The 21,679-nt window shown below is 50.1% G+C and overlaps 1 protein-coding gene across 6 annotated transcripts in view; it reads right to left on the bottom strand.

Moving 5' to 3' along the window:
- The window catches only part of LOC146049623 (cholesterol 24-hydroxylase-like), a 92,312-nt gene that overhangs the window by 8,759 nt on the left and 61,874 nt on the right, over positions 1 to 21,679 (bottom strand). For 3 of the 6 annotated variants that reach the window (XM_083166185.1, XM_083166188.1, XM_083166183.1), the window contains one exon: positions 20,405 to 21,126. The exons of 2 other annotated variants lie outside the window; for them this stretch is intronic. In XM_083166185.1, coding sequence (XP_083022311.1) covers positions 20,980 to 21,126 — 147 coding nt within the window. In that variant the 3' untranslated portion in view covers positions 20,405 to 20,979. Of the gene's footprint in view, positions 1 to 20,404; positions 21,127 to 21,679 lie in introns of those variants that run through there. One more of the 6 variants, XM_083166186.1, reaches the window with a different exon arrangement.

Genomic DNA, 21,679 nt, shown 5'->3' with positions numbered 1-21,679 from the left:
GTGGGCATGGAGTTGGATATAAACCTGTGGCGAGCGTAGCGAGCCACCGAGCCCGAAGCGTGGCGAGCGTAGCGAGCCCCGCGAGGGGACACGGAATACCGTCCCCTCGCGGGGCTCGCTTCGCTCGCCACGCTTCGGGCTCGGTGGCTCGCTACGCTCGCCACAGGTTTATATCCAACTCCATGCCCACTTGGATAGTAGGGGTATGAAAAGGACCCCTTTTTCCATAGGAATCATTTTAACATTGATTCCTATGGAAAAATCGGGTCATCGCATCCGATGGTCGCATGCGATGCGATGCGATGCGATGCGATATCGCATCGCATCTGATTGTATGCCTTAACTTAAGGCATACAATCAAAAAATCGGACGCCCGGATAACTCACAAGTACCAAAAACGCCACCAAGTTTTTAAAATTTGGATTTATATGCTGCCACCTACTGGCGGTTTGTATTATAACAGCTGTTTTATAGGTTGTGAGCCTCATTCCCTGCTAGCAGCGACAGGCTTATTTATTCATACAAGACATTGCTATACACACCCTACCCATTGAAAATTACACTCTGTGTTTCCCAAAGGATTATGGGACTGATTTGTTATTTTCCCTGGTGATTGTGGGCCTTATTCTAGTTCACTCTTTCTGACAAAATCCTTCTTAGATGGACAAAACCATGTGCACTGCAGGTGGGGCAGATGTTACTTGTGCAGAGAGAATTAGATTTGGGTGGGGTTTTACTTCAAAATGAGATCTATATTGCAGTGTAAAAATGAAGCAGTCAGTATTTACCCTGCACAGAAACAAAATAACTCACCCAAATCTAATTCTCTCTGCACAAGTAACATCTGCCCCACCTGCAGTGCACATGGTTTTGTCCATCTAAGAAGGAATTTGTCAGAAAGAGTGAACTAGACTAAGGCCCTGTGTCCAAGAAGACCCATGCAGTATATAAATCACATAGGGGCCCATTTGTTAACATTATTTTTACTAAAATAATGTGGGAAAAGGTGTTTTTACCTGAATGCATTAAAGGGCTTTTGGAGCAGTTTTTATGACCGATAATATTACATTACATCTGAGCATGTGGATCGTGATAAATCATCCCCTTAGGGCAGTGGTTCCCAAACTGTGCGCCTAGGTTCCCTGGGGTGCCTCAGAGCACTTGCAGGGGTGCCTCGGTTTGATGGTCCAGAACCAATTCAAATTATTTATGGTCAATGTACAAGGCAAAACCAGAGCTTGTGGCTTCCAGTTTTAAAATATGTGGATAAACAGAAGTGAACCCGGTCCCTCACCACATAACTGGACCTAAGGATGAAATAGTATAAGCACAACTTATTTATTTAATTCAGTTTAATATTGTTTTCTGAAATTCTTGGTAGCAAACTTTGCACCTAGGGGTGCCGTGACAAATATACTGATAATCTAGGGTGCCGTGATGCAAAAAAGTTTGGGAACCACTGCCTTAGATGTGATAAAGTTGCAGAGTGATAAAGTTGAGAGAGATAAAGTACCCGCCTATCAGCTCCTAACTTCTACGTTAAAGGCTATGTTTGAAAAATGGCAGTTGTCTGCAGATTGGCTGGTACTATACCTCTCTCTGACATAGTGCTGTATGTAAAGTTATGTAAAGCTGCGCTGGTACACCGTACAGGTCGGTGTTGGTATAGGACAGCAGGTCTGTTTGCAGACAGCTCAGCAGCCGTCACCCACTGTACACAGAGATTATCTCCGCCACAAACAAGGGAAGACCAAAGTCCTGGCTCTGCTGTGAGGTAACGACACGCTGTCACCTGGATGTGCACCATTTGTTTGCACATCTCGCTGATGGGCTGCGACACTTCCCACAAAGGGCTCCGCAAACACTAACACAAATGACAACATTTGTTCAAGCAGCTCACAGTGATGTATATGAGGCAGCGGCAGCAGGAATCCTCACACCCTCCCGCAGCCGCTGCACATAGAACAATCCACATTTCACAGTGGAATCATCCTCCTTTCATCAACAGAACTCTCAGGAACGGTTCCATATAATGAAACTACGGATGGCCATCGATGATCCAAAAACATTGATGGTTGATGGCCGATGTCGAATAGTTTTGCCTTCGATGGGGGAGAACCACATAGTTTCCCACCATCGATGTTAAGGTTAAACGAATAGTTTAGTTCTCCTTTTTCCTGGGACACGGAGCATAGCTCCGCCCAGGACACCCGTGAAGCTCCGCCCTCAATTTCTGATTGGCGCACAGGCCACTCAGTCAGAGAAAATGGATGTCCATCGATATGTAAAAACATCGATGGTCAACCATTGCCTATTAAACATCGATGGCATAGGCAACGATGGCCATGCCTAAATTAAACTGATTTACAATGGGGATCCGGTCACTTTAGGTCGACATGTATTGGGTTGACCACTGAAGATCAACAGGGCTTAGGTTGACAGGGTGGGAAGGTTGACACAAGCATTAGGTCGACAATGGCAAGGTCGATAGTCAAAAGGTCAACATGACTGTTGTGCCGACAGGCGGTTATTTTATGCCCTACCATCCACTACGGCATGATGGGAGAATAAAATAGTGAGCGCAGTGAGCCATGCGAGGGGACACAGTAAACGTTGATGGTGTCCATGTCGACAAAGTCGACATTTGGGTTAAAAAAACCATGAAAAACCTCATGACGACCTTTTTACTGTTGACCTTGCCATTGTCGACCTAATGCTTGTGTCAACCTTCCAACACTGTTGACCTGAACCATGTCAATCTATTTCAGGTGTTGACCTGAGCCCTGTAGACCTTTAGTGGTCGACCCAATGACCCATACCCTTACAATGAATTAGAGTCTATAGGATTCTGCATCAGGATTACAGCAGAGAATGGGGTCTATGTACTAAACCTTGGAGAGAGATAAAGTGGACTGAGATCAAGCCCCTAACTGCCATGTTACAGACTGTGGGGTAGATGTATGAAAGAGTGATCAGGGAGGAGAAGTGATAAGGTGCCTGGTACTTTATCACTGCCAAATCAGCTCCTAACTGTCCCTTTTTAAACCCAGCCTGTAGCTTAACAATCAGGAGCTGGTTGGCCGGTGATAAAGTACCAGGCACTTTATCGCTTCTCCTCTCTTATCTCTGCTTCATACATCTACACCTGAGTTAGAAAAATGACAGTTTGGGGCTGATTAACAAGTACACGTATCTCTCTTTAAGACCGTAGAGAGATAAAGTAGCAATACACCAGCTCCTAACTGATATTTTTCAAACTTGGCCTGTTAAATGACAGTTAGGGGCTGACTGGTCTGCACTTTGGGGGTTATTCAGACCTGCGATCAGATAGCCGGTGCCCGGCTAGAGTGAAGTCCTGCTCCACATGAAATTCGGTGAATGGCTTGTGAAAATATCGCTGATCCGTGGCCAGCTGCAAATCCATTCACAACTCACTCACCATCGAATGATTCCCCCACTATGTGCAGTCTGTGCATAACCCAGAACCTACTCTAACTGTGCGACAGATTCAGGCTGAACCCCCTTTATCTCTCTAAAGGCCCCCATACACTAGGGCGACTTGTCCTTAGGACAAGTCGCCCCCGACTTCCCCCTGAGCTTCCCCGGCTGCTCCCCGGGGGAGCTTGATTAGATTGGCACTTGATGTGCCATTTTTACATGTGATAAATCGTCTCGATTTATCACATGTAAAAAACCCGGGGAGCAGGGGGGGGGGGCTGCTGGCGGGAGCAGGGGGGCTGGGGACGCTGCGGGGACACAGACGCTGCGGGGGACACAGACGCTGCGGGGGACACAGGCGGCATAGAGCCGGGCAGAGGGAGCTGGGAGCTGTCAGTGCTAGAAAAAAAAGCCTACTGTATACAATGAATGGGCAGCCTGTGATTGGCTGAGCGCTCTCTCAGCCAATTGCTGACTGGCTGAGAGAGCGCTCAGCCAATCACAGGCCGCCCATTCATTGTATGGGCTTTTTTTTTTTTTCATCAATAAATTTTTATTAACACAGATTTAATATGGGGTACAGAAAAGAAAGAAGGGGGGGAACATGGGGGGGGGACAGCATTCTGGATTAAAAAGGATACAATCTTGTGATTAAAATACATTCTTGTAGATACAAAAGATGTCATACGGATAAAGTACGATAAATGAAACACAGCACAACACACCACTTCGCAGAGCGGGTTATACATAGTATAGGTCAGTGGTCTCCAACCTTTTTTGGGTCGGGAGCTACTCGCGACAAAATAAACCGCCCGAAGAGCTACTAAAGTAAAAAATGTAAAAAAATCTGCATAATATAAAAAAAAACACAATGCAATGCCCCAGACATAATATGGCACACACTGCAATGTCCAATATGTCACAAATATACTGTAGCTAGAGAAGAGACATCTGCGCGTGCCGAAGGCACGCGCCAAAAATTAGAGGGTTCAGCTACTACCGTGGAACTCCTGCGAGGCTACATCCCCCATTTTTTCCGCTATGGGGGCATGGTCAGCTCTCTAAGAGCTGTAGCCACATGGGGTGCGGCCATGGAAAATGTGGGTGTGATACACATATGCCCTCAATAGTGCAGTGCCAGATACACATGACCCCAATAGTGCAGTCCGTGATACCCATTATAAATATGCCCCACACGTGATACTCCACATTTTTTCCACTATTGGGACATGGCCAGCGCTCTGAGAGCTGCTGGCTATGCCCCCAGCCTCTCTGAATAGACACTGTGCCATATAAACCATGCCACCAGCAGTGCCAGTTACACAATGCCACCAATAACTGCAGTTATGCCATAAACACAATGCCCCCAGCAGTGCCAGATAAAAAATGCCTGCCCGATTGTGGTGCTGTGTGCGTGCACCATAGGCATGTGCTAAAAAATAGGTGTACACTGTAGCCACATGGAATGCGGCCAATGAAAATGGGGGTGTGATACACATGCCCCCAATAGTGCAGTGCCAGATACACATATGCCCCCAATAATACACATATGCCCCCAATAGTGCAGTGCCAGGTACACATATGCCCCCAATAATACACATATGCCCCCAATAGTACAGTGCCAGATACACATATGCCCCCAATAATACACATATGCCCCCAATAGTGCAGTGCCAGGTACACATATGCCCCCAATAATACACATATGCCCCCAATAGTGCAGTGCCAGATACACATATGCCCCCAATAATACATATGCCCCCAATAGTGCCAGAAACACATATGCTCTCACGCTGCCAGTTATGCCCCCACTGTGCCAGGTATGCTGCCCCCACTGTGCCAGGTATACCCCCACTGCCCCAGATATGCCCCCACCTTTGTTGTTGATCCTGCGGAGGGAGGAGAGTCTGGTGTCCCCCTGATGCCCGGCTAGTGTTCCCCTGCTGCCCACCCCCCACCCCAGCTGATCTCTTCCCCCACCATCCCATGGGGAATGTATGTGTACAGTAGTCGCACACATTTCCCACCGCAGCGCCTGAGCACAAACATCATTGCTGAGCTTGCTGGCTACACACGCTGCCTGCTACACTAAGAAAAAGTACTCACACGGCGCAGCTAGACTCCGGAGTCCGGGCGGTGCAGAGCTGGTCCGGCTCACTGTCAGTGTCACTCAGGTGACGTTCTGAGGGCAGGAGAGCACAGCTCGCTCGGCGCGCTTCTCGTTCCCCTCACTTTCTTCTCTGTGACTGACTGGGCGTAAGCAAGTCAAAGCTCGCGGGCCGGCTCCTGATTGGCTGCTGGCCCGCTAGCTCTGATTGGCTGACGGCCAATCAGTCACAGGGATACACGGTGAGGGGAAGGAGAAGCACAAGATACGCTCTCCTGAGTCTCCTCACCTCAGAAGGGAAGCGGGCAGCAGCGGCGGGCAATGAATGAGGGAGGGAGGAACGGTTGGGTGGATGGGCAGCAGTGGTCGAGCCACCCGCATCGCTGCCGCGAGCTACTGGTAGCTCGCGAGCGACGGGTTGGCGACCACTGGTATAGGTGATACAAAGGTCGAGTAAGACAACATGGCGAGCCGAAGCAGGCCTATCTGAGTAACCCCGGCTCACCTATTCTGGCCTAACCTAACTGATATCTAACACCTAGGGTGGAGGAGATTCTGGCTCTGGCGATTCGTTCAAACTGAACATGGGTGGTTGTCCGGGTGGGTCAGTGGGAGAGATCCTGGTCCCCGCTCCTTTTGTTATGTAGTCGTGCCACAGGGACCATCTAGAATGGGAAGGAGGGGTGTTGGTCGAGTGGGGATGGGAGCTGGTTTCCATCAAATAATGGTGGTTTGTTTTTATGATAACCTGGGGGAGGGCTGGTGGGGAAGGCTGTTTCCACTGCTGGGCGAGAGTTGCCCGAGCTGCGATGAGAATGTGTCCGAGCACATATGTTTTCTCCGTCGGGAGTTCCTGGGGGTATATGTGAAGTAGGGCTAGACGGGGATCAGGTGAAAGGTTTATCTGGATCACTATAGAGATCAGGTTGAAAACTTCTCCCCAATATTCCATGAGTTTGGGACAAGTCCAAAAGATGTGAAATATATTACCAACATTTCCACATTGACGCCAGCACATGTTGGAACATGTTGGCCAGAAGGTGTGGAGCCGGTCAGGGGTTAGGTAAAGACGATTAATTAATTTTATATGCATCTCAGTGTGATTGAGGCAGCGGGACATTTTATATGAAGACAAGAAAATCTTGCTCCATTGGGTGGCCGAAAACTGGATGCCTAGGTCTGTCTCCCATTTCTTATGAGCCGCTGTTTTGGCGAACTCAGGGGGGGTTATCAGTATCTTGTACCAGAAAGAGATGTCACCAGTAGAGAACGTCATGAGGGGGCGGGAGAGGGCCGTCTGGTGGTGAGCCTCTGGGGGGGGTCGTTTGGAGAAATTGGAATTCCACCAATGGGCCAACTGCAGATAATGGTAGTGCTCATGGGAGGGGAGGAAGTATGTTTCTTGAAGGGAGGCGAAAGGAAGAATCGTATTGACGTTGGTCACGTCACCTAGGGTTTTGATCCCATTCCGTTTCCAAGTGTTCAAGTTAAGATTAGGTATGATTTTTGCCACTGTGGTGATAGGAAGAGTAGTGATGAGGGTCGTATGGGCTCGAAGGGTAGTGAGTAGTTGATCCCATACATGCAGGGTGGCAACTGTCGCTGGGAGAAGGGCTGGGAGGGGAGGTCTGATATGCTTTGGGATCTTTAGTAGGTCGGAGAGGGGGATGTGCGGGGAATAAGATTGTTCGATGTCCACCCAGGCTCTGGATGAGGGGATTTCAAAGTAGTGTTTGGATGGGGCCAAGAGGCAGGCGACCTGGTACTGGGATAAGTCAGGGAGGTCGAGTCCTCCAAGCGCCCTAGGAAGGGACATTTTGGTGCGGGCCATAGCTGGGGGTTTTGTCAACCATATGTATTTTGTCAGGATAGAGGTGGCCATATGCAAGGATTTTTTCGGGAAACTATAAGGGATGGTACGAAACAAGTACATAAGTTTGGGTAGGAGCGACATTTTAAATGCTGCCATCCTTCCCATCCATGAGATTTCGAATGTCATCCATGATCTGGAAATTGACGTGAGGGAGGTGAGGAGGGGGGACAGGTTAACCTCAAATACGTCTTTCATGTTTGGGGGAATGTGTATGCCAAGGTATTTTATGGAATTGGGTTGCCAGTTGTAGTTGTAAGTGGATTTCAAAGAAGGGAGGGATTCCGCAAGGTTAATCGGGAGGGCGTCAGTCTTGGATGTGTTAAGCTTGTAATAAGAGGCAGCACTGTAGGAGGACAGCGTCGAGTAAATGTGGGGGAGTGTATTGGTGGGGTCTGTCACAAATAATAGGACATCATCTGCGAATAGACTCAGTTTATGGTTAGAGGGGCCTACCTGTAGACCTGGTATATTAGGGTTGTTGCGAATGGACATAGCTAGTGGTTCGATGGAGAGGACAAATACTAGTGGGGAAAGTGGGCAACCCTGCCTTGTGCCGTTGGAGATTGGGAAGGGGGTGGATAGAAATCCGTTGCTGAACACCCTGGCCAACGGAGAGCTATATAGAGACATAATTGAACTCAGAATCCGGTCTTTGAAACCAAAGCGCGACAGGACCTCTCGCATGTATTGCCAGTTAAGGCGGTCGAATGCCTTTTCGGCGTCGAGTGAGAGGAGGAGTAGGTCCTGACTCGAGGATAATGAGTCAACTAAGTTGATAACTCTTCTAGTGTTGTCCGGAGCTTGACGCCCAGGAACGAACCCCGTCTGGTCCGGGTGGACCAGCCCAGGTAGAAAGCGATTGATTCGGGATGCCATTAACTTAGCGAAGATTTTAATATCAGTGTTCAGCAAGGCTATCGGGCGGTAATTTTGGCACAACGCAGGGTTTTTGCCTGGTTTCGGAATGGTCACAATCCGAGCCTCCAACAGTTCTGGAGGGGCTTGACCTGCAGACGAAAGCTCATTAAATAGGTCTCTGAGGTATGGGGATAGCAGGTCACTAAAGGACTTATAGAATTCTGTGATAAAGCCATCAGGCCCAGGGGCTTTGTTGCTGGGGAGTGACTTAATGACTAGCTGGATTTCCTCCTGGGACCAAGGCGCATTAAGGGATTCTAGTTGTTCTGGAGAGAGCGAGGGGAATTGTAGGCTGTTTAGGAAGTCACATATAGTGGCCTCCGTGGGTTGTGGTGTGGCAGGGTCTAGGGAGAGATTGTAAAGCTTAGAGTAGTAATCTGCAAATTGATTTGCAATGGATTTAGGGTTGAGTATTTTTTCTTTACTGGGGGAGATGATGTATTTGATCCTATTTCTGGCCTGCTGAGCTCTTAGTTTTCGGGCCAACATTCTACCCGATCTATTGCTGGCAAAGTAGAATCTATGTCTTATCCTGTTTAGGGCTGATTGGGTTTGGGCAAGAAGTAGTTTCTGGAGTTGGCTTCGTACTGACACTAGCTCTATCTTCAGGGAAGGGGAGGGAGATATCTTATTCTTGTTATCTAGGTTGATTAGTTTGGCCTCTAGGGCTTTTTGCGTTGCAATGGTTTTGCGTTTCAATGAGGCTCCGGCTTGTATGGCTGCTCCTCTAGTGACCGCCTTAAAGGCACACCAATGGTTGGTCACCGAAGTATCTGCTGTGTGGTTATTAGACATATATGCTTCAATTGCATTCAATATGGTCTCCTTGGCTGAGGGGTCTTTTAATAAGTGGGGGAATAGGCGCCAGGGTCTGGGGGGGACTTTTGATGGGAGGAAGTTCCAATGCCATATTACAGGGGCATGGTCAGACCAGGTGATGGGGAGTATGTCAACTTTCGCGGAGTGTTGGAGGGACCATTTGTCACAGAGAATGTAGTCAATTCTGGAATAGGTGTTGTGGACTTGGGAGTGGAAAGTGTATTCTCGTCCCGTTGGGTAAGTTGTTCGCCAGGTGTCATACAGATCGAATTCTAAAAGTAAATTGCGAAGGGCTATCGATTGGTTATCTGCATGCGAATGGTGGGTGGGAGGGAGACGGGATTTATCTAAGCGGGGGTCGAGGACTAAATTAAAATCCCCAAGCAATATCAATGGGCCTTTTGATTTTTTTTGTACAAGGAGAAGGAGTTTGCGGAGGAAGGCAACTTGGTTGGTGTTGGGGGCGTAAATAGATACTATAGTCGTCGGTCTGTCTTCTAGTAAGCCGGTAAGGATCAGGTATCTGCCGTTCTTGTCAGCTGTTTGAGTATGGCATATAAAGGGAGTGTGGTGGTGAAAAAGGATAGCAACTCCATTACGTTTGAAAGGGCCATTTGCATAGTAGGCTGTCGGGTAGTTAGAGTCTTTGAACTTGGGCGGGTTCGGGGCGGCGAAGTGAGTCTCCTGGAGGGCCACTATGTCTGCCCTCTGTTTGTGAAAGTAGGATAGGGCCATCCTGCGTTTATGTGGGGAATTCAGTCCCTTAACATTTAAAGATAGTAGCTTGGGCATAGTACATCCTTAAAAGGTGCTTTGGGTATGTCGGCTGTGTCCACTGGGGGGGACAGTAGGTCAGGTGGGTTAGCGGTAAGGAATGCAGTCCGGAGGGGGGGGGGAGAGGGAGGAGACAGATAGAGAAGAAGGTAAAGGGAAAGGTAAAACAAAAGGGTCCGTCGACTAGGACCCGCATGACTACTGCAGGGGAAAGAGAAAAGATTTTCATGCAGTAGTATCGAGGGGTTGTGGGGGTGGCGGCCTGGCTTCTCTGTAGAGCAGGGAAGAGGGGGGGAGGCCACCTCTCCGGTAACAGCTTTTAACTTTTTTTTTTTTTTTTTTCTTCCCTTAGTAACTAAATAACATATCGTTTTTAACTAATGCACCACCTGTGGGCTTCAGGGGAAATGGATAAACCAACATTGTATATAGCTTCCTAACATGTGGACGTATGTTTCTCAACTGCTGTGAGGGTATGCTACTTACAGCCCAAAACTTTTAACGTGCTAACAACAGGTTAACAATCACTTACAACCATCATCAGTGTGTATCGTCCCATTGCCTAATAACCTGTAACCAATCAGAAGTAATAAAGACTGATACTTATCGTTTATGTCTCAACTCGTAGCGTGGAGGTGAGGAGGTAGGTTGGCTTGGGTGATCAAATAAAAAAAAAAAAAAAAAAGATGTCCTTGACAGCACCAAAGTCCTCAGGTATCTGCCCAGTCCTGACGGAGGGGCTGGGGACGCTTCTGACCTTGAGGGCCTGCAGTAGAAATGTCCCAATCCGACAGGAGCTTCATTCCTGCTTCCAGGGTGGGCACAGTGTAGGTGGTGTCTTCGTGGGTAATAATCAGCTTCACAGGGAACCCCCAACGGTACCGGATCTCGTGGGTGCGCAGTGCCATGGTGATAGGGGCGAAGGCTCTCCTGCTGGTCAGGGTCGCAGGGGACAGATCCTGGAACAGCTGGAGGCCTCCAAGGGCATCGGATTTCTTTGCCTCTCGGGCTGCTTTCAGCAGTTGCTCCTTAACGGTAAAGAAGTGGACCCGGAGGAGGGTGTCTTTGGGTAGATCGGCCGGGATTGATTTGGGTCTTGGCAGGCGGTGGATGCGGTCGATGAGGAGATCTTTAGGGTCAGCGGAGGGGAGGAGCCTTGAGAACAGTGCTGTGGCGTAGCCCTCAAGCTCGGAGTTGGTCACAGACTCTGGAATGCCCCTGATCTTGATATTATTCCGTCTGGATCTGTCCTCCAGGTCCGCCAGTTTGGTTTTGAATTGGGTGAGTTCAGTTTGCTGACGGTCATAAGAGGATACTAGGTCATTGTGGGATGCGACCAACTCCTCCATTTTCTTCTCTAGGTGATCCGTCCTGTCTCCGATTGCCACTAGTTCAGTTTTAACCTCGCGGATGGCTAGCTTTAGGTCTTTAGCTATCTCTGCTTGGAATGCAGAGAAGACCTGGCAGAGGGACTTTACTGTAACTGGTTCGTCGGATTCGGCATTTATGCCCTGTAGAGGGGTTTTGCGCTCCGTGGACCTCCAACGGAGTGTATGGCTTCTGCATGGGGCTTGTCTGCAGTTGTGAGGATTGGGAGGATTTCCCGGTTGGCATGCTTATTTTTGTTGGGGCTGCCTCCTTGGGTTTCTTTGGGGGCATATTTAAACGAGGCACTGACTATTGAAGTGGTGAGCAGATAAGGCTAGGCACCGCGGGGGGTAACGTGACAAGTCGTTACTTCCTGTACATCGCAAGCTGTAGTGGTCGTCCCGGAGAGGTGGTCATGGGGCGGAGGCGTTCACATTAAGACCCGGGTGGGGGGACGTGCAAGCAGGAGCTATGGATAGTGTCCTGTACTATAGCGCCCCCTGTGGTGAACAATTCTGCCCCCGGGGTGGACTGATAGAGGGGTTGTTGTTATGTCCTGGAGAGGGGGTGATGCAGGTACCGGGGCACAGCGCAATGATGTGCTGACAGTCAATGATTATTCAGTGAGTTATTTAATGCCTCCAGGGGGAGTGAGGAGGGGTGGGCAGCACTCAGAACTCAGTAATGCAGCTGACGTTGGTGGGGAGTAAGGGGTTTGCTGGCCCTGCAGGGTGCAGCACTTTGCCTTTGTCTGTGGCAGCCCCAGAAAGGGCTATGACCGCTAGGATGTAGCTGCAGGATACCTCTGGCTGTTGTGGGGATGCAGGGAAGATGGCGGAGCCGCGTGGTGGATGCGGGGGTGGCCAGGACCAGCCTCGGCCAGGGAGGGGGTGAGTGCAGCTAGGTTCTGTTCCCCTAATGGGGATGTGCTGTGGCTGAGGGTGTCTTTCCTTACCGAGTGGTTACAATGCTTGCGGCTCCCGGTATTGTGGCGGGCGGGGGGTCCCCTCCTGGACCGTCGCCGGCTTGAGGTGGGTTCCAGGCTGACCAACGGCGGGGTGGGAGGCAGCGGTGATAGCGGGCAGGAGACGTAAATGTAGCCGTCTCTCGGCTGCTTTGCGGTCGGCGCCCTCTGACGCGTCACCGCTCCGTCCGGCTCCCGGAAATTGAGGCCCCGGCTCCGCAACCCGGACCAGAGCAGGCGGGGGATATAGGTAGAGCAAGGGAGAGGGTGGGTAGATAGACTGGGGGGGATAAGGGCTGATTTGGGGGTGCAATTAGATCGAGGAAGCAGGAGCTCCGGTGCTGCACGTCCTCTCGGCCAGCTCGCCAGGCCACGCCCCCGGGCTTTTTTTTTTTTTTATTCAGTGCTGACAGCTCCCGGCTCCCCCCGCCCGGCTCTATGCCGCCTGTGTCCCTCGCAGCGTCCCCAGCCCCCCCCTACTCCCTCCACCGCCGCACCGCCCCACTAGGTCCCAAGTCGTGTGGTCGGACGTGCAGCAGGTCTGACCACCCGACGCAGATCCGACGCGCACGGGACCGCGCATCGGATCTGAGGGGACATCAAAACTAGCCGATTTTGGTCCGATTTAGGCCAGATCCGACTGATCTGGCCTAAATCTGACCAAAATCGGCTAGTGTATGGGGGCCTTAAGGGTACCACATACCTCCCAACTGTCCCATTTACCGCGGGAACATCCCAGGATTTGGGGACGTTCCCGTGTCCCGCCCGGGGCTGGTAGTGTCCCGTGGTGGTGGTGGGGGGGGGGGGGCAGTTGGGAGTCCCCACTATCACCACGAATAGACGCTGTGTGTCACAGCGTCTATTCATGCCCCACAGCACCAAAACAGGGCGTGGCCTCGCAGGAGAGCCGTGAGTATAGGCCACGCCACCTTTTGTTAGACCACCAAAATTTGTGGGTTAGCTTCGGGTCTGTGTCCCTCCTGCTGAGGACTGAAAGTTTGGAGGTATGGCACCAGGTACATTCCGCCACTGTACTAACATATGCGATTAGTATCACAAAGGGCAGATCTTGCAATAAGAGATGCCCTTTGTAAGCGGGTCTCCGTGGCTCTCCCCCTCCTCCTGTGCCCTGCAGCCCCCTGCACCCGGAAGGGGGACGTTCTGGTACTAGGGAGGCGGAGGTCACTGGTCCGGGTAGCACAGCAGGAGACTGACCGTAAACCAGTGTGTGTGTGTGGGGGGGTACAGGGTGCAGGGCGACGGGGGGCGCAGGTGGGGGGGCTATAGTGCATCTGAAAATGCGGCAAAAACCCAGCTAGCTGAGTTTTTCCTGCATTTTCTGTTTAGTACATCCAGCCCTCAAAGGCTTAGCACACAGGCTCAGCCCTAAACCTGTTTTGTATCCACATTTCTTGCCTTCACTGTGTGTCTTCACCTCCCACTAGGGGTTTTTGTCGTCCGCATGTTATTGTGTTTCCAGCTGTACACAGACCGCAGGTAATCAGATAAGGATGTCACGCCTAATCAGAATAAGATCACGCTTGTTACAGCATAGTACATGCCGATCATCACACACACAGCCCTATTAATTACATTTATTTAGTGTTTGCTTTGGAGCATCCTGTGCACCCCCCAGCTGTAAGCCGGTGAATGTAGCGCAGGATGATAAGCCTTTGGAAGGAATTAAGATGCACGTTTATTAATGAGAATTCGCAGCAGTAAAAAGTGATGATTCTCCCAATTTTTTCAGTTACATTTATACGGACAGGGGCTCTGGAAAGAGCTCGTCCCTGCGATGTGTAAGCAATGAAGGGCTTCCATTTTGCCTATACATCCGAGCAGATGCCTCCACCTTCTCTGCGGTGAGTGACCCGCGGCCTTGCAACACAGGTTGCGCATGCACACAAGCCAGACCCGGCACTGGTAAATATCGCGGCTACTGCTATAGCAGCGACTGACCCCAGGGACAGCTGCTTTCTCTCTTTGCTCTCTCTGTGCTAACTCTCTTTGCACATGTTACATCTGCAGCACCTGCAGTGCAGCATGGTTTTGTCCATTTGAGAAAAAATGCGCTTTATGATCAAAGCACTAAGGGCCTGTCTGCGATTGACACCCTGCAGGCATTTTGGGTGATCCCTCCTGCTCCCCTTGCATCCGCTTTCCCCATAGGGTCCCGGGGCTACCACCATTCTGGGATGCGGTAGCCCATTGTAGCCCAGGGTTGCCGACCCTCCCGGAATTTCCGGGAGTCTCCAGAAAATCGGGGCTCCCTCCCGGCCCCCCGGAAGGGTGGGCAACTTTCCCGGATTCAGGGGGGACCCCCACTGACCCCCGGATCGCGGCATTAAAATGCCGCAATCCTCGGGTCTCAGAGGAGGGGGCGGAGCTAAAATGTCACAATCGCCGCATTTTAGCCCCGCCCCCTCCACGGAGATCCCTGAATTCGCTGGTTTAACAGCATGGGGGCGGGGCTTAGTGATGTCACGCGTAAGCCCCGCCCCCTGAGCGGCTACTGAATCTCTCCTCTCCGGGCTTCTCCCGGAGAGGAGAATAAGAAAGTCGGCAACCCTGTTGTAGCCTATGGGCTACGGACCACACTGTCGGTGGGGCGGTGCTGTCAGCAGGATTGGTGCGGGGGTCAGCGCTGACCCCCCTCGGAGCCCCTGTCTCTGCGTGTGCAGAATGATAAATTTTCCCGAAAGAACCGCATATTGCATTGCAATCCAGGGTGGTAAATACCGCCCAGATCGCATTGCATATGCGATGCAATAATAAATGGGCCCTATAACACTAATACCCCTTTTAGACCAAAATCTCCATGAAGGCAAACGTCCGTCCACTACGCCCTGCAGCCAGTAGCCAGGTTGTGACCCATGACAACTATAAAAGATAAAAACAGGTGTTCCTAGCCATGGTATAATGTGCGTGTAATTATACGTCTGGCTGGTAGATCTCTTATATAGATATTACAGGCTGATATATGGTATGGAACCACCAGTCATGTGGTCTGAGAAAGGTACATTTATCCTAAGTATTACTTTGTGGTTATTTAACGTCTATGATATTATGTGTCTGACGTTGGTGCGGTTGCATTCTATGCGTCCATGCGCTCCCCTTCTGTCCCCTGCATTTAAAATATATATATATCAGTTTAACTCTTTGAGTGCCAACACTCTGTGAGAGATGCGTAAAATATCCGCAAAATATGCCGGCGTCACTCACATTTGTTATATAAAGTCAAATAAAAAATGTTGTGTAAAAAAATATGTTTCCTATATAAGGTAACATCACAGGTCATTATGATGAATACAAATGTTTGCTTGGCAACTTTTACACCTATTTTTTGACAAATGACTGGATGTCGACATGACTGAAGGTCGACAGGGCCGTTAGGGCAACATAAGCATTATGTCGACATGGGGAAGGCTGACAGTGAAAAGGTCGACATGGGGTTTTTCATGTTTTTTGTCTCGAATGTTGACATGGACACTGAAACGTAGCACCGTGTCCCCTCGCATGGCTTGCTTCGCTCGCCATGCTTTGGGCTCGGTGCCTTGTTACCCTCGGCACACTATGTTATTCTCCACACCCTAGTGGATGGTAGGGCATGAAATATCGCCTGTCGGCACATGTCGGCTCCAAAAGAAGTGAAAAACCCCATGTCAACCTTTTGACTATCGATCTTCCCCATGTTGACCTAATGCTTATGTCGACCGAATGACCCTGTCGACCTAATCCTTCAGTCATGTTGACCTTCATGCATGTCAACCTAGTGGTGTCGACCTAATGCTTGTAGACCTAGTGACCGTATCCCAGAGCCTCATGGGGCGAAAATCCTTCCAGTGCCTGAAACGCAAATCCTAGACATCCCCAGAATTGATCATAACCCTGATGTCCTGTGATAAATATAGTCACATTGTTACCTCCCATGATGATCTCATGTCATGTGACTCACGCTTCTGCCGCCATCCCCTGCAGCTACTTGTACAAGTGATTACATCATGGGCACGTGTCATCTTGGCAATAAGATCTGGCCAAGCGCTGAGACGGGTGATCTCATTATACCGTATTTATGTAATGAAATATATAGAACATTTATACTTCAACCTGTATGAATCAAGTAGATTAATGTAAATGAATATTAACCATATATTGCCCACCTTTCCGGGAGGGGGACCCGATTTTCAGGACCCTCCCAGCCATTCCGGGAGGGTGTGGGCAACCTGTCAAGTTACAGGCTGGGTTTGAAAAATGACAGGCGCTGATTGGCTGCTGCGTTATCACCTTTCGCTTTATCACTTCACCAGACTTAATAGATCCCGCTCTATTCTATATACATGATAGCTAGAAGCAACTCCTCTCTGTGAGGCTGGATAAATCACCCCTTCAATGAGCTTGTACAGAATGTCTCGTTGGCTCCAGGAAACTTCTATTGTGACATAAAATAACTCCAGGAGACGGCGGCTCTGAGATCACACTACATACAATAGCATTGTATACAGCACCTTCACAGCGGGTCCCCGCCCAGCAATTTATAGTCCCTTCTGTATACAAACTGGTTTTACTAAAGGTAAACTCATCAAAGGCTGATTACTGTATGGGTATTAATAAGCTGGCATTATAAAACATGAAAGATGGTGCACATGAAACACGATAGTGATATGCACGGGGGCGGAAGGTATACTAATGTCACCACAATATGGGACCTATTCATCAACACGTAATGGGGAAACGCTAGCTTCTGCATGTGCTATGGACAGGGCCAACTCATTATAAGGGGCCACCTAGAATACAGGTTCTTCACATGGGGCTTGTTCTCGAAGCTCTGCTCCTTTCTATGGGAAATGGTTCCAGAAATGCAAAGATCCCTTCAACGTGTCATCACTGTGTGACCAGCAGCACTGCGCATGTGTGAATTTGGGTCAGCTACAGAGAAGTGTTACTGATCCTGCGGTCAGAGCAGCTGTCCCCTCACTGGAGCAATGCTGAATTACTCTGGTCATATCTCCCACAATTCCCTGAAAACTATCTGGCCCACTATGCTGGATAGGCCCCTTAAGCAGGGCCGCCGACAGTGGGTTGCTATGGGGACAACTGTCCTGGGCCCCGCCGCTCTGACAGAGGGTAGGGCCCGGGCAGCTCTATCCCCAGCACCCTCACCCCTTCACTTGTCTACACTGCTGAGCCATGGCAGGCCGCGGTTGTTATATGCAGCCCGCCCCGCCACACATAAGGATTGATATGGGACATCACGGATGGTGTAATGGTTAGCATTACTGCCTCACAGCACTGAGGTCATGGGTTCAATACCCACCCTAACTGTGCGGAGTTGTATATTCTCCCCATGTTTGCATAGGTTTACTCCGGGTAGTCCGGTTTCCTCCCACAATCCAAAAATATACTGGTAGGTCAATTGGCTTCCAACAAAATTAACCCTAGAATGTCTGTGTGCGCGTGTACATGTGGTAGGGAATATAGATTGTAAGCTTCACTGGGCCAGGGACTGATGTGAAAGTTCAACTATACTAATATGTATGCGCTACATAAGAAACTGTTAATAAATAAAAATAAATAAATATGTTTAAGGTGTGTGTGACCTGGGGGTGGGGGTTTGGAAAGAAAGGGAAAGCAGACAGCTGTTGGTGGTAGGTGGACAGAAGTATAGCTGGAGGGTCTGTGCATGTGTGAGGCCTAATAAAACTGTCCACGAGAAGACGAAGAGGACCATGACAGACTCCTCTTGTCAGAAAGGCTGTCTTATCAGTGACTTTTCAGATTATTATCGTAAATTTCCACTGGATATTGCTGCTTAAAAGATGGCGGCAACATCGGGACCTCTCCCACGCATCACAGAACAGAGGAGATGTCACGGACAGCCCTGGGCAGAACAGAAGACATGTCACAGAACACCCTGGGCAGAACAGAGGACATGTCACGGACAGCCCTGGACAGAGCAGAGGACATGTCACGGACAGCCCTGGGCAGAACAGAGGACATGTCACGGACAGCCCTGGGCAGAACCGAGGACATGTCACGGACAGCCCTGGGCAGAACAGAGGACATGTCACGGACAGCCCTGGGCAGAACAGAGGACATGGTTTATGCCTGATTCTAGGCCAGGCCCATACCACGTGATGCCATGCATTATACCATTGGGCAGAACAGAGGACATGTCACGGAACGCCCTGGGCATAACAGAGGACATGTCACGGAACACCCTGGGCAGAACAGAGGACATGTCACGGAACACCCTGGGCAGAACAGAGGACATGTCACGGTACGCCCTGGGCAGAACAGAGGACATGTCACGGACAGCCCTGGGCAGAACCGAGGACATGTCACGGACAGCCCTGGGCAGAACCGAGGACATGTCACGGACAGCCCTGGGCAGAACAGAGGACATGTCATGGAACGCCCTGGGCAGAACAGAGGTCATGTCACGGACAGCTCTGGGCAGAACAGAGGACATGTCACGGAACGCCCTGGGCAGAACAGAGGACATGTCACGGACAGCCCTGGGCAGAACCGAGGACATGTCACGGACAGCCCTGGGCAGAACAGAGGACATGTCACGGACAGCCCTGGGCAGAACAGAGGACATGTCATGGAACGCCCTGGGCAGAACAGAGGTCATGTCACGGACAGCTCTGGGCAGAACAGAGGACATGTCACGGAACGCCCTGGGCAGAACAGAGGACATGTCACGGACAGCCCTGGGCAGAACAGAGGACATGTCACGGACAGCCCTGGGCAGAACAGAGGACATGTCACGGACAGCCCTGGGCAGAACAGAGGACATGTCACGGACAGCCCTGGGCAGAACAGAGGACATGTCATGGAACGCCCTGGGCAGAACAGAGGTCATGTCACGGACAGCTCTGGGCAGAACAGAGGACATGTCACGGAACGCCCTGGGCAGAACAGAGGACATGTCACGGAACGCCCTGGGCAGAACAGAGGACATGTCACGGAACACCCTGGGCAGAACAGAGGACATGTCACGGAACACCCTGGGCAGAACAGAGGACATGTCACGGAACACCCTGGGCAGAACAGAGGACATGTCACGGACAGCCCTGGGCAGAACAGAGGACATGGTTTATGCCTGATTCTAGGCCAGGCCCATACCACGTGATGCCATGCATTATACCATTGGGCAGAACAGAGGACATGTCACGGAACGCCCTGGGCATAACAGAGGACATGTCACGGAACACCCTGGGCAGAACAGAGGACATGTCACGGAACACCCTGGGCAGAACAGAGGACATGTCACGGTACGCCCTGGGCAGAACAGAGGACATGTCACGGAACGCCCTGGGCAGAACAGAGGACATGTCACGGAACACCCTGGGCAGAACAGAGGACATGTCACGGACAGCCCTGGGCAGAACAGAGGACATGGTTTATGCCTCATTCTAGGCCTGGCCCATACCACGTGATGCCATGCATTATGCCATTTTGCAGCCCCCTCACACTTAGACCAGGATCATCCCCTGCAGACGCCCCCGAAGAGGGGCAGCAAGAAGTTTGTCAGTATGTGTTTGGTGGAGAGATGAGGACTCACTGGGAAAGCCTGAAGACCCAGTAGTTTGCTCATCCCTGATTTACCAAATGTGAAATACATTATGACTTCGACTGAAGAGGCATTGCGGCAGAAAGTGGCGCTAACAGTGGAGATGGCGCAGCGCCTGTAATTGCAGACACGTTAAAATGGCTTTTGCACTGCCATAGGACCATTTGTTCCTCTATACATGTATAATGGGTGTATGTTTTACCAACAGAAAAAAAGTGTTCACTAGCCCAGTAAGCTTGCAATCTACTGTAACCTGCACCTGCTATTGGTACTGACACCTATTATTATCACAAGGTTCTGACAGGCGCAGTATGGATGTTGGAAAAGGGTTAATAAAACCAGATCATCGTACAGAGACTTCAAAGTCTCAAAACTTTAATTGTAACGTAGCACCCTGAGCAGTGAGCGCTCATTGCAGATCCACCTAACAATTAGCTGTGGAGGATTTTGGGCCATGGATGATTCCTGGTGTGACCTGACCTCAGGCTGAGGACCTGTCAGATCACAGTCTCCAACAAACAATTGTTCAGGATTTATTATTATTATTGTTTATTTATATGGCGCCACAAGGGTTCCGCAGCGCCTGACAATACATAGATGAGCAAAAAAACTAAAAAAATTGTGATTTACAGAACAAATGCAAATGGCAGAGATATATTCTTAGAAAATCACATGAGGAGAGAGGGCCCTGCTCGTTAGAGCTTACATTCTAAAGGGAAGGGGCAGACTGACTGGGTGACACAGAATGGATAAAGATATAAATATTCAGAAGTGGGAGAGTTTGCTTTCAGTTTTTGCAAATCAATTAACTTCAAAATTCATTTGAATGAAAATGAAAAATATAATTAATGTTCTAAAACCAGCTCTCATTTCAGGTGCTGGATGACTGACAGACAGTCGGAATTCCAACAGTCATTACACATCAGAATCCTGACTGTTAAAACCCAGCCACTTGGGATCCCGACAGCCACCGGCTATTCTCCCTCGTCCACGACCGCCATAGAGGGAGAACAGAATAGGCGAGCAATAGGACCGCAAGGGGCTTTGTTGCGCTACCCCGGCTGTCTGAGTCCGGGCAGTTGGGATCCAGACGTCGGGCTAATGACTGTCGGGATCCCAACTATACCACACCCTTCATTTCTTTACTGCTCTGTTCGGGGTGTAAGTCGACACCTCACCCCGTCCATGGGGCGCAGAGTTCCTGCATCCAGAACCTTGAACGTCTGACCCTCCACCAGCCGGAACTCAAACCTCTGCAGCAGTTTCGCCATCATGATTTTGGCCTCCATCTGCATTCACGTAAGAAATATGAGAGTTCAATAGGGGGAGTTGGTCTTATTGATTACATTTATGATGTCATTAGGAATAGTGTTGTAGAGCTGTGCTACTATGTAAGCAAAGAAACAATGACAGCACCTATCACTTCTAGCGCCAATTTTGCATTCAGCCGTTCACAATTGGTTTGCTAGAGCCAATCGCCATACCCACCATCACTGTGTATTTGTACATGACCTCAAGATCCCACAAATAAAGCTGGTTAAATGTGTGTCCATTCCGGTCTGCATCTTGCCACAGTTACAGGCTCATGTGGTACATGGCCCCTCCCTAGCTCTACAGGGGAGGGGCCATGAAACCCCAATGTCTACCTTTTCCCATGTTGACCTATTGATTGTGTTAACCCTTTAGTCGACCTTTTGACTGTTGATTTGGACGCGGTCGACCTAATAATCCATACCCTCTCCAGGTACAGGCTGGTGTGCAGGCAGTCGTACCTAGGTGAGTGCGTGCTGCATCTTGTGACGAGTATTAAGATGCACTGAGTGGCTATTTCTGCGTCTTTGG

This window comes from Crinia signifera, chromosome 12, assembly GCF_055691185.1.
Source record: "Crinia signifera chromosome 12, ASM5569118v1, whole genome shotgun sequence".
Lineage (NCBI taxonomy): Eukaryota > Metazoa > Chordata > Amphibia > Anura > Myobatrachidae > Crinia > Crinia signifera.
The sequence above is the reverse complement of the archived record's forward strand: the minus strand, read 5'-3'. Positions and strand labels throughout refer to the sequence as shown.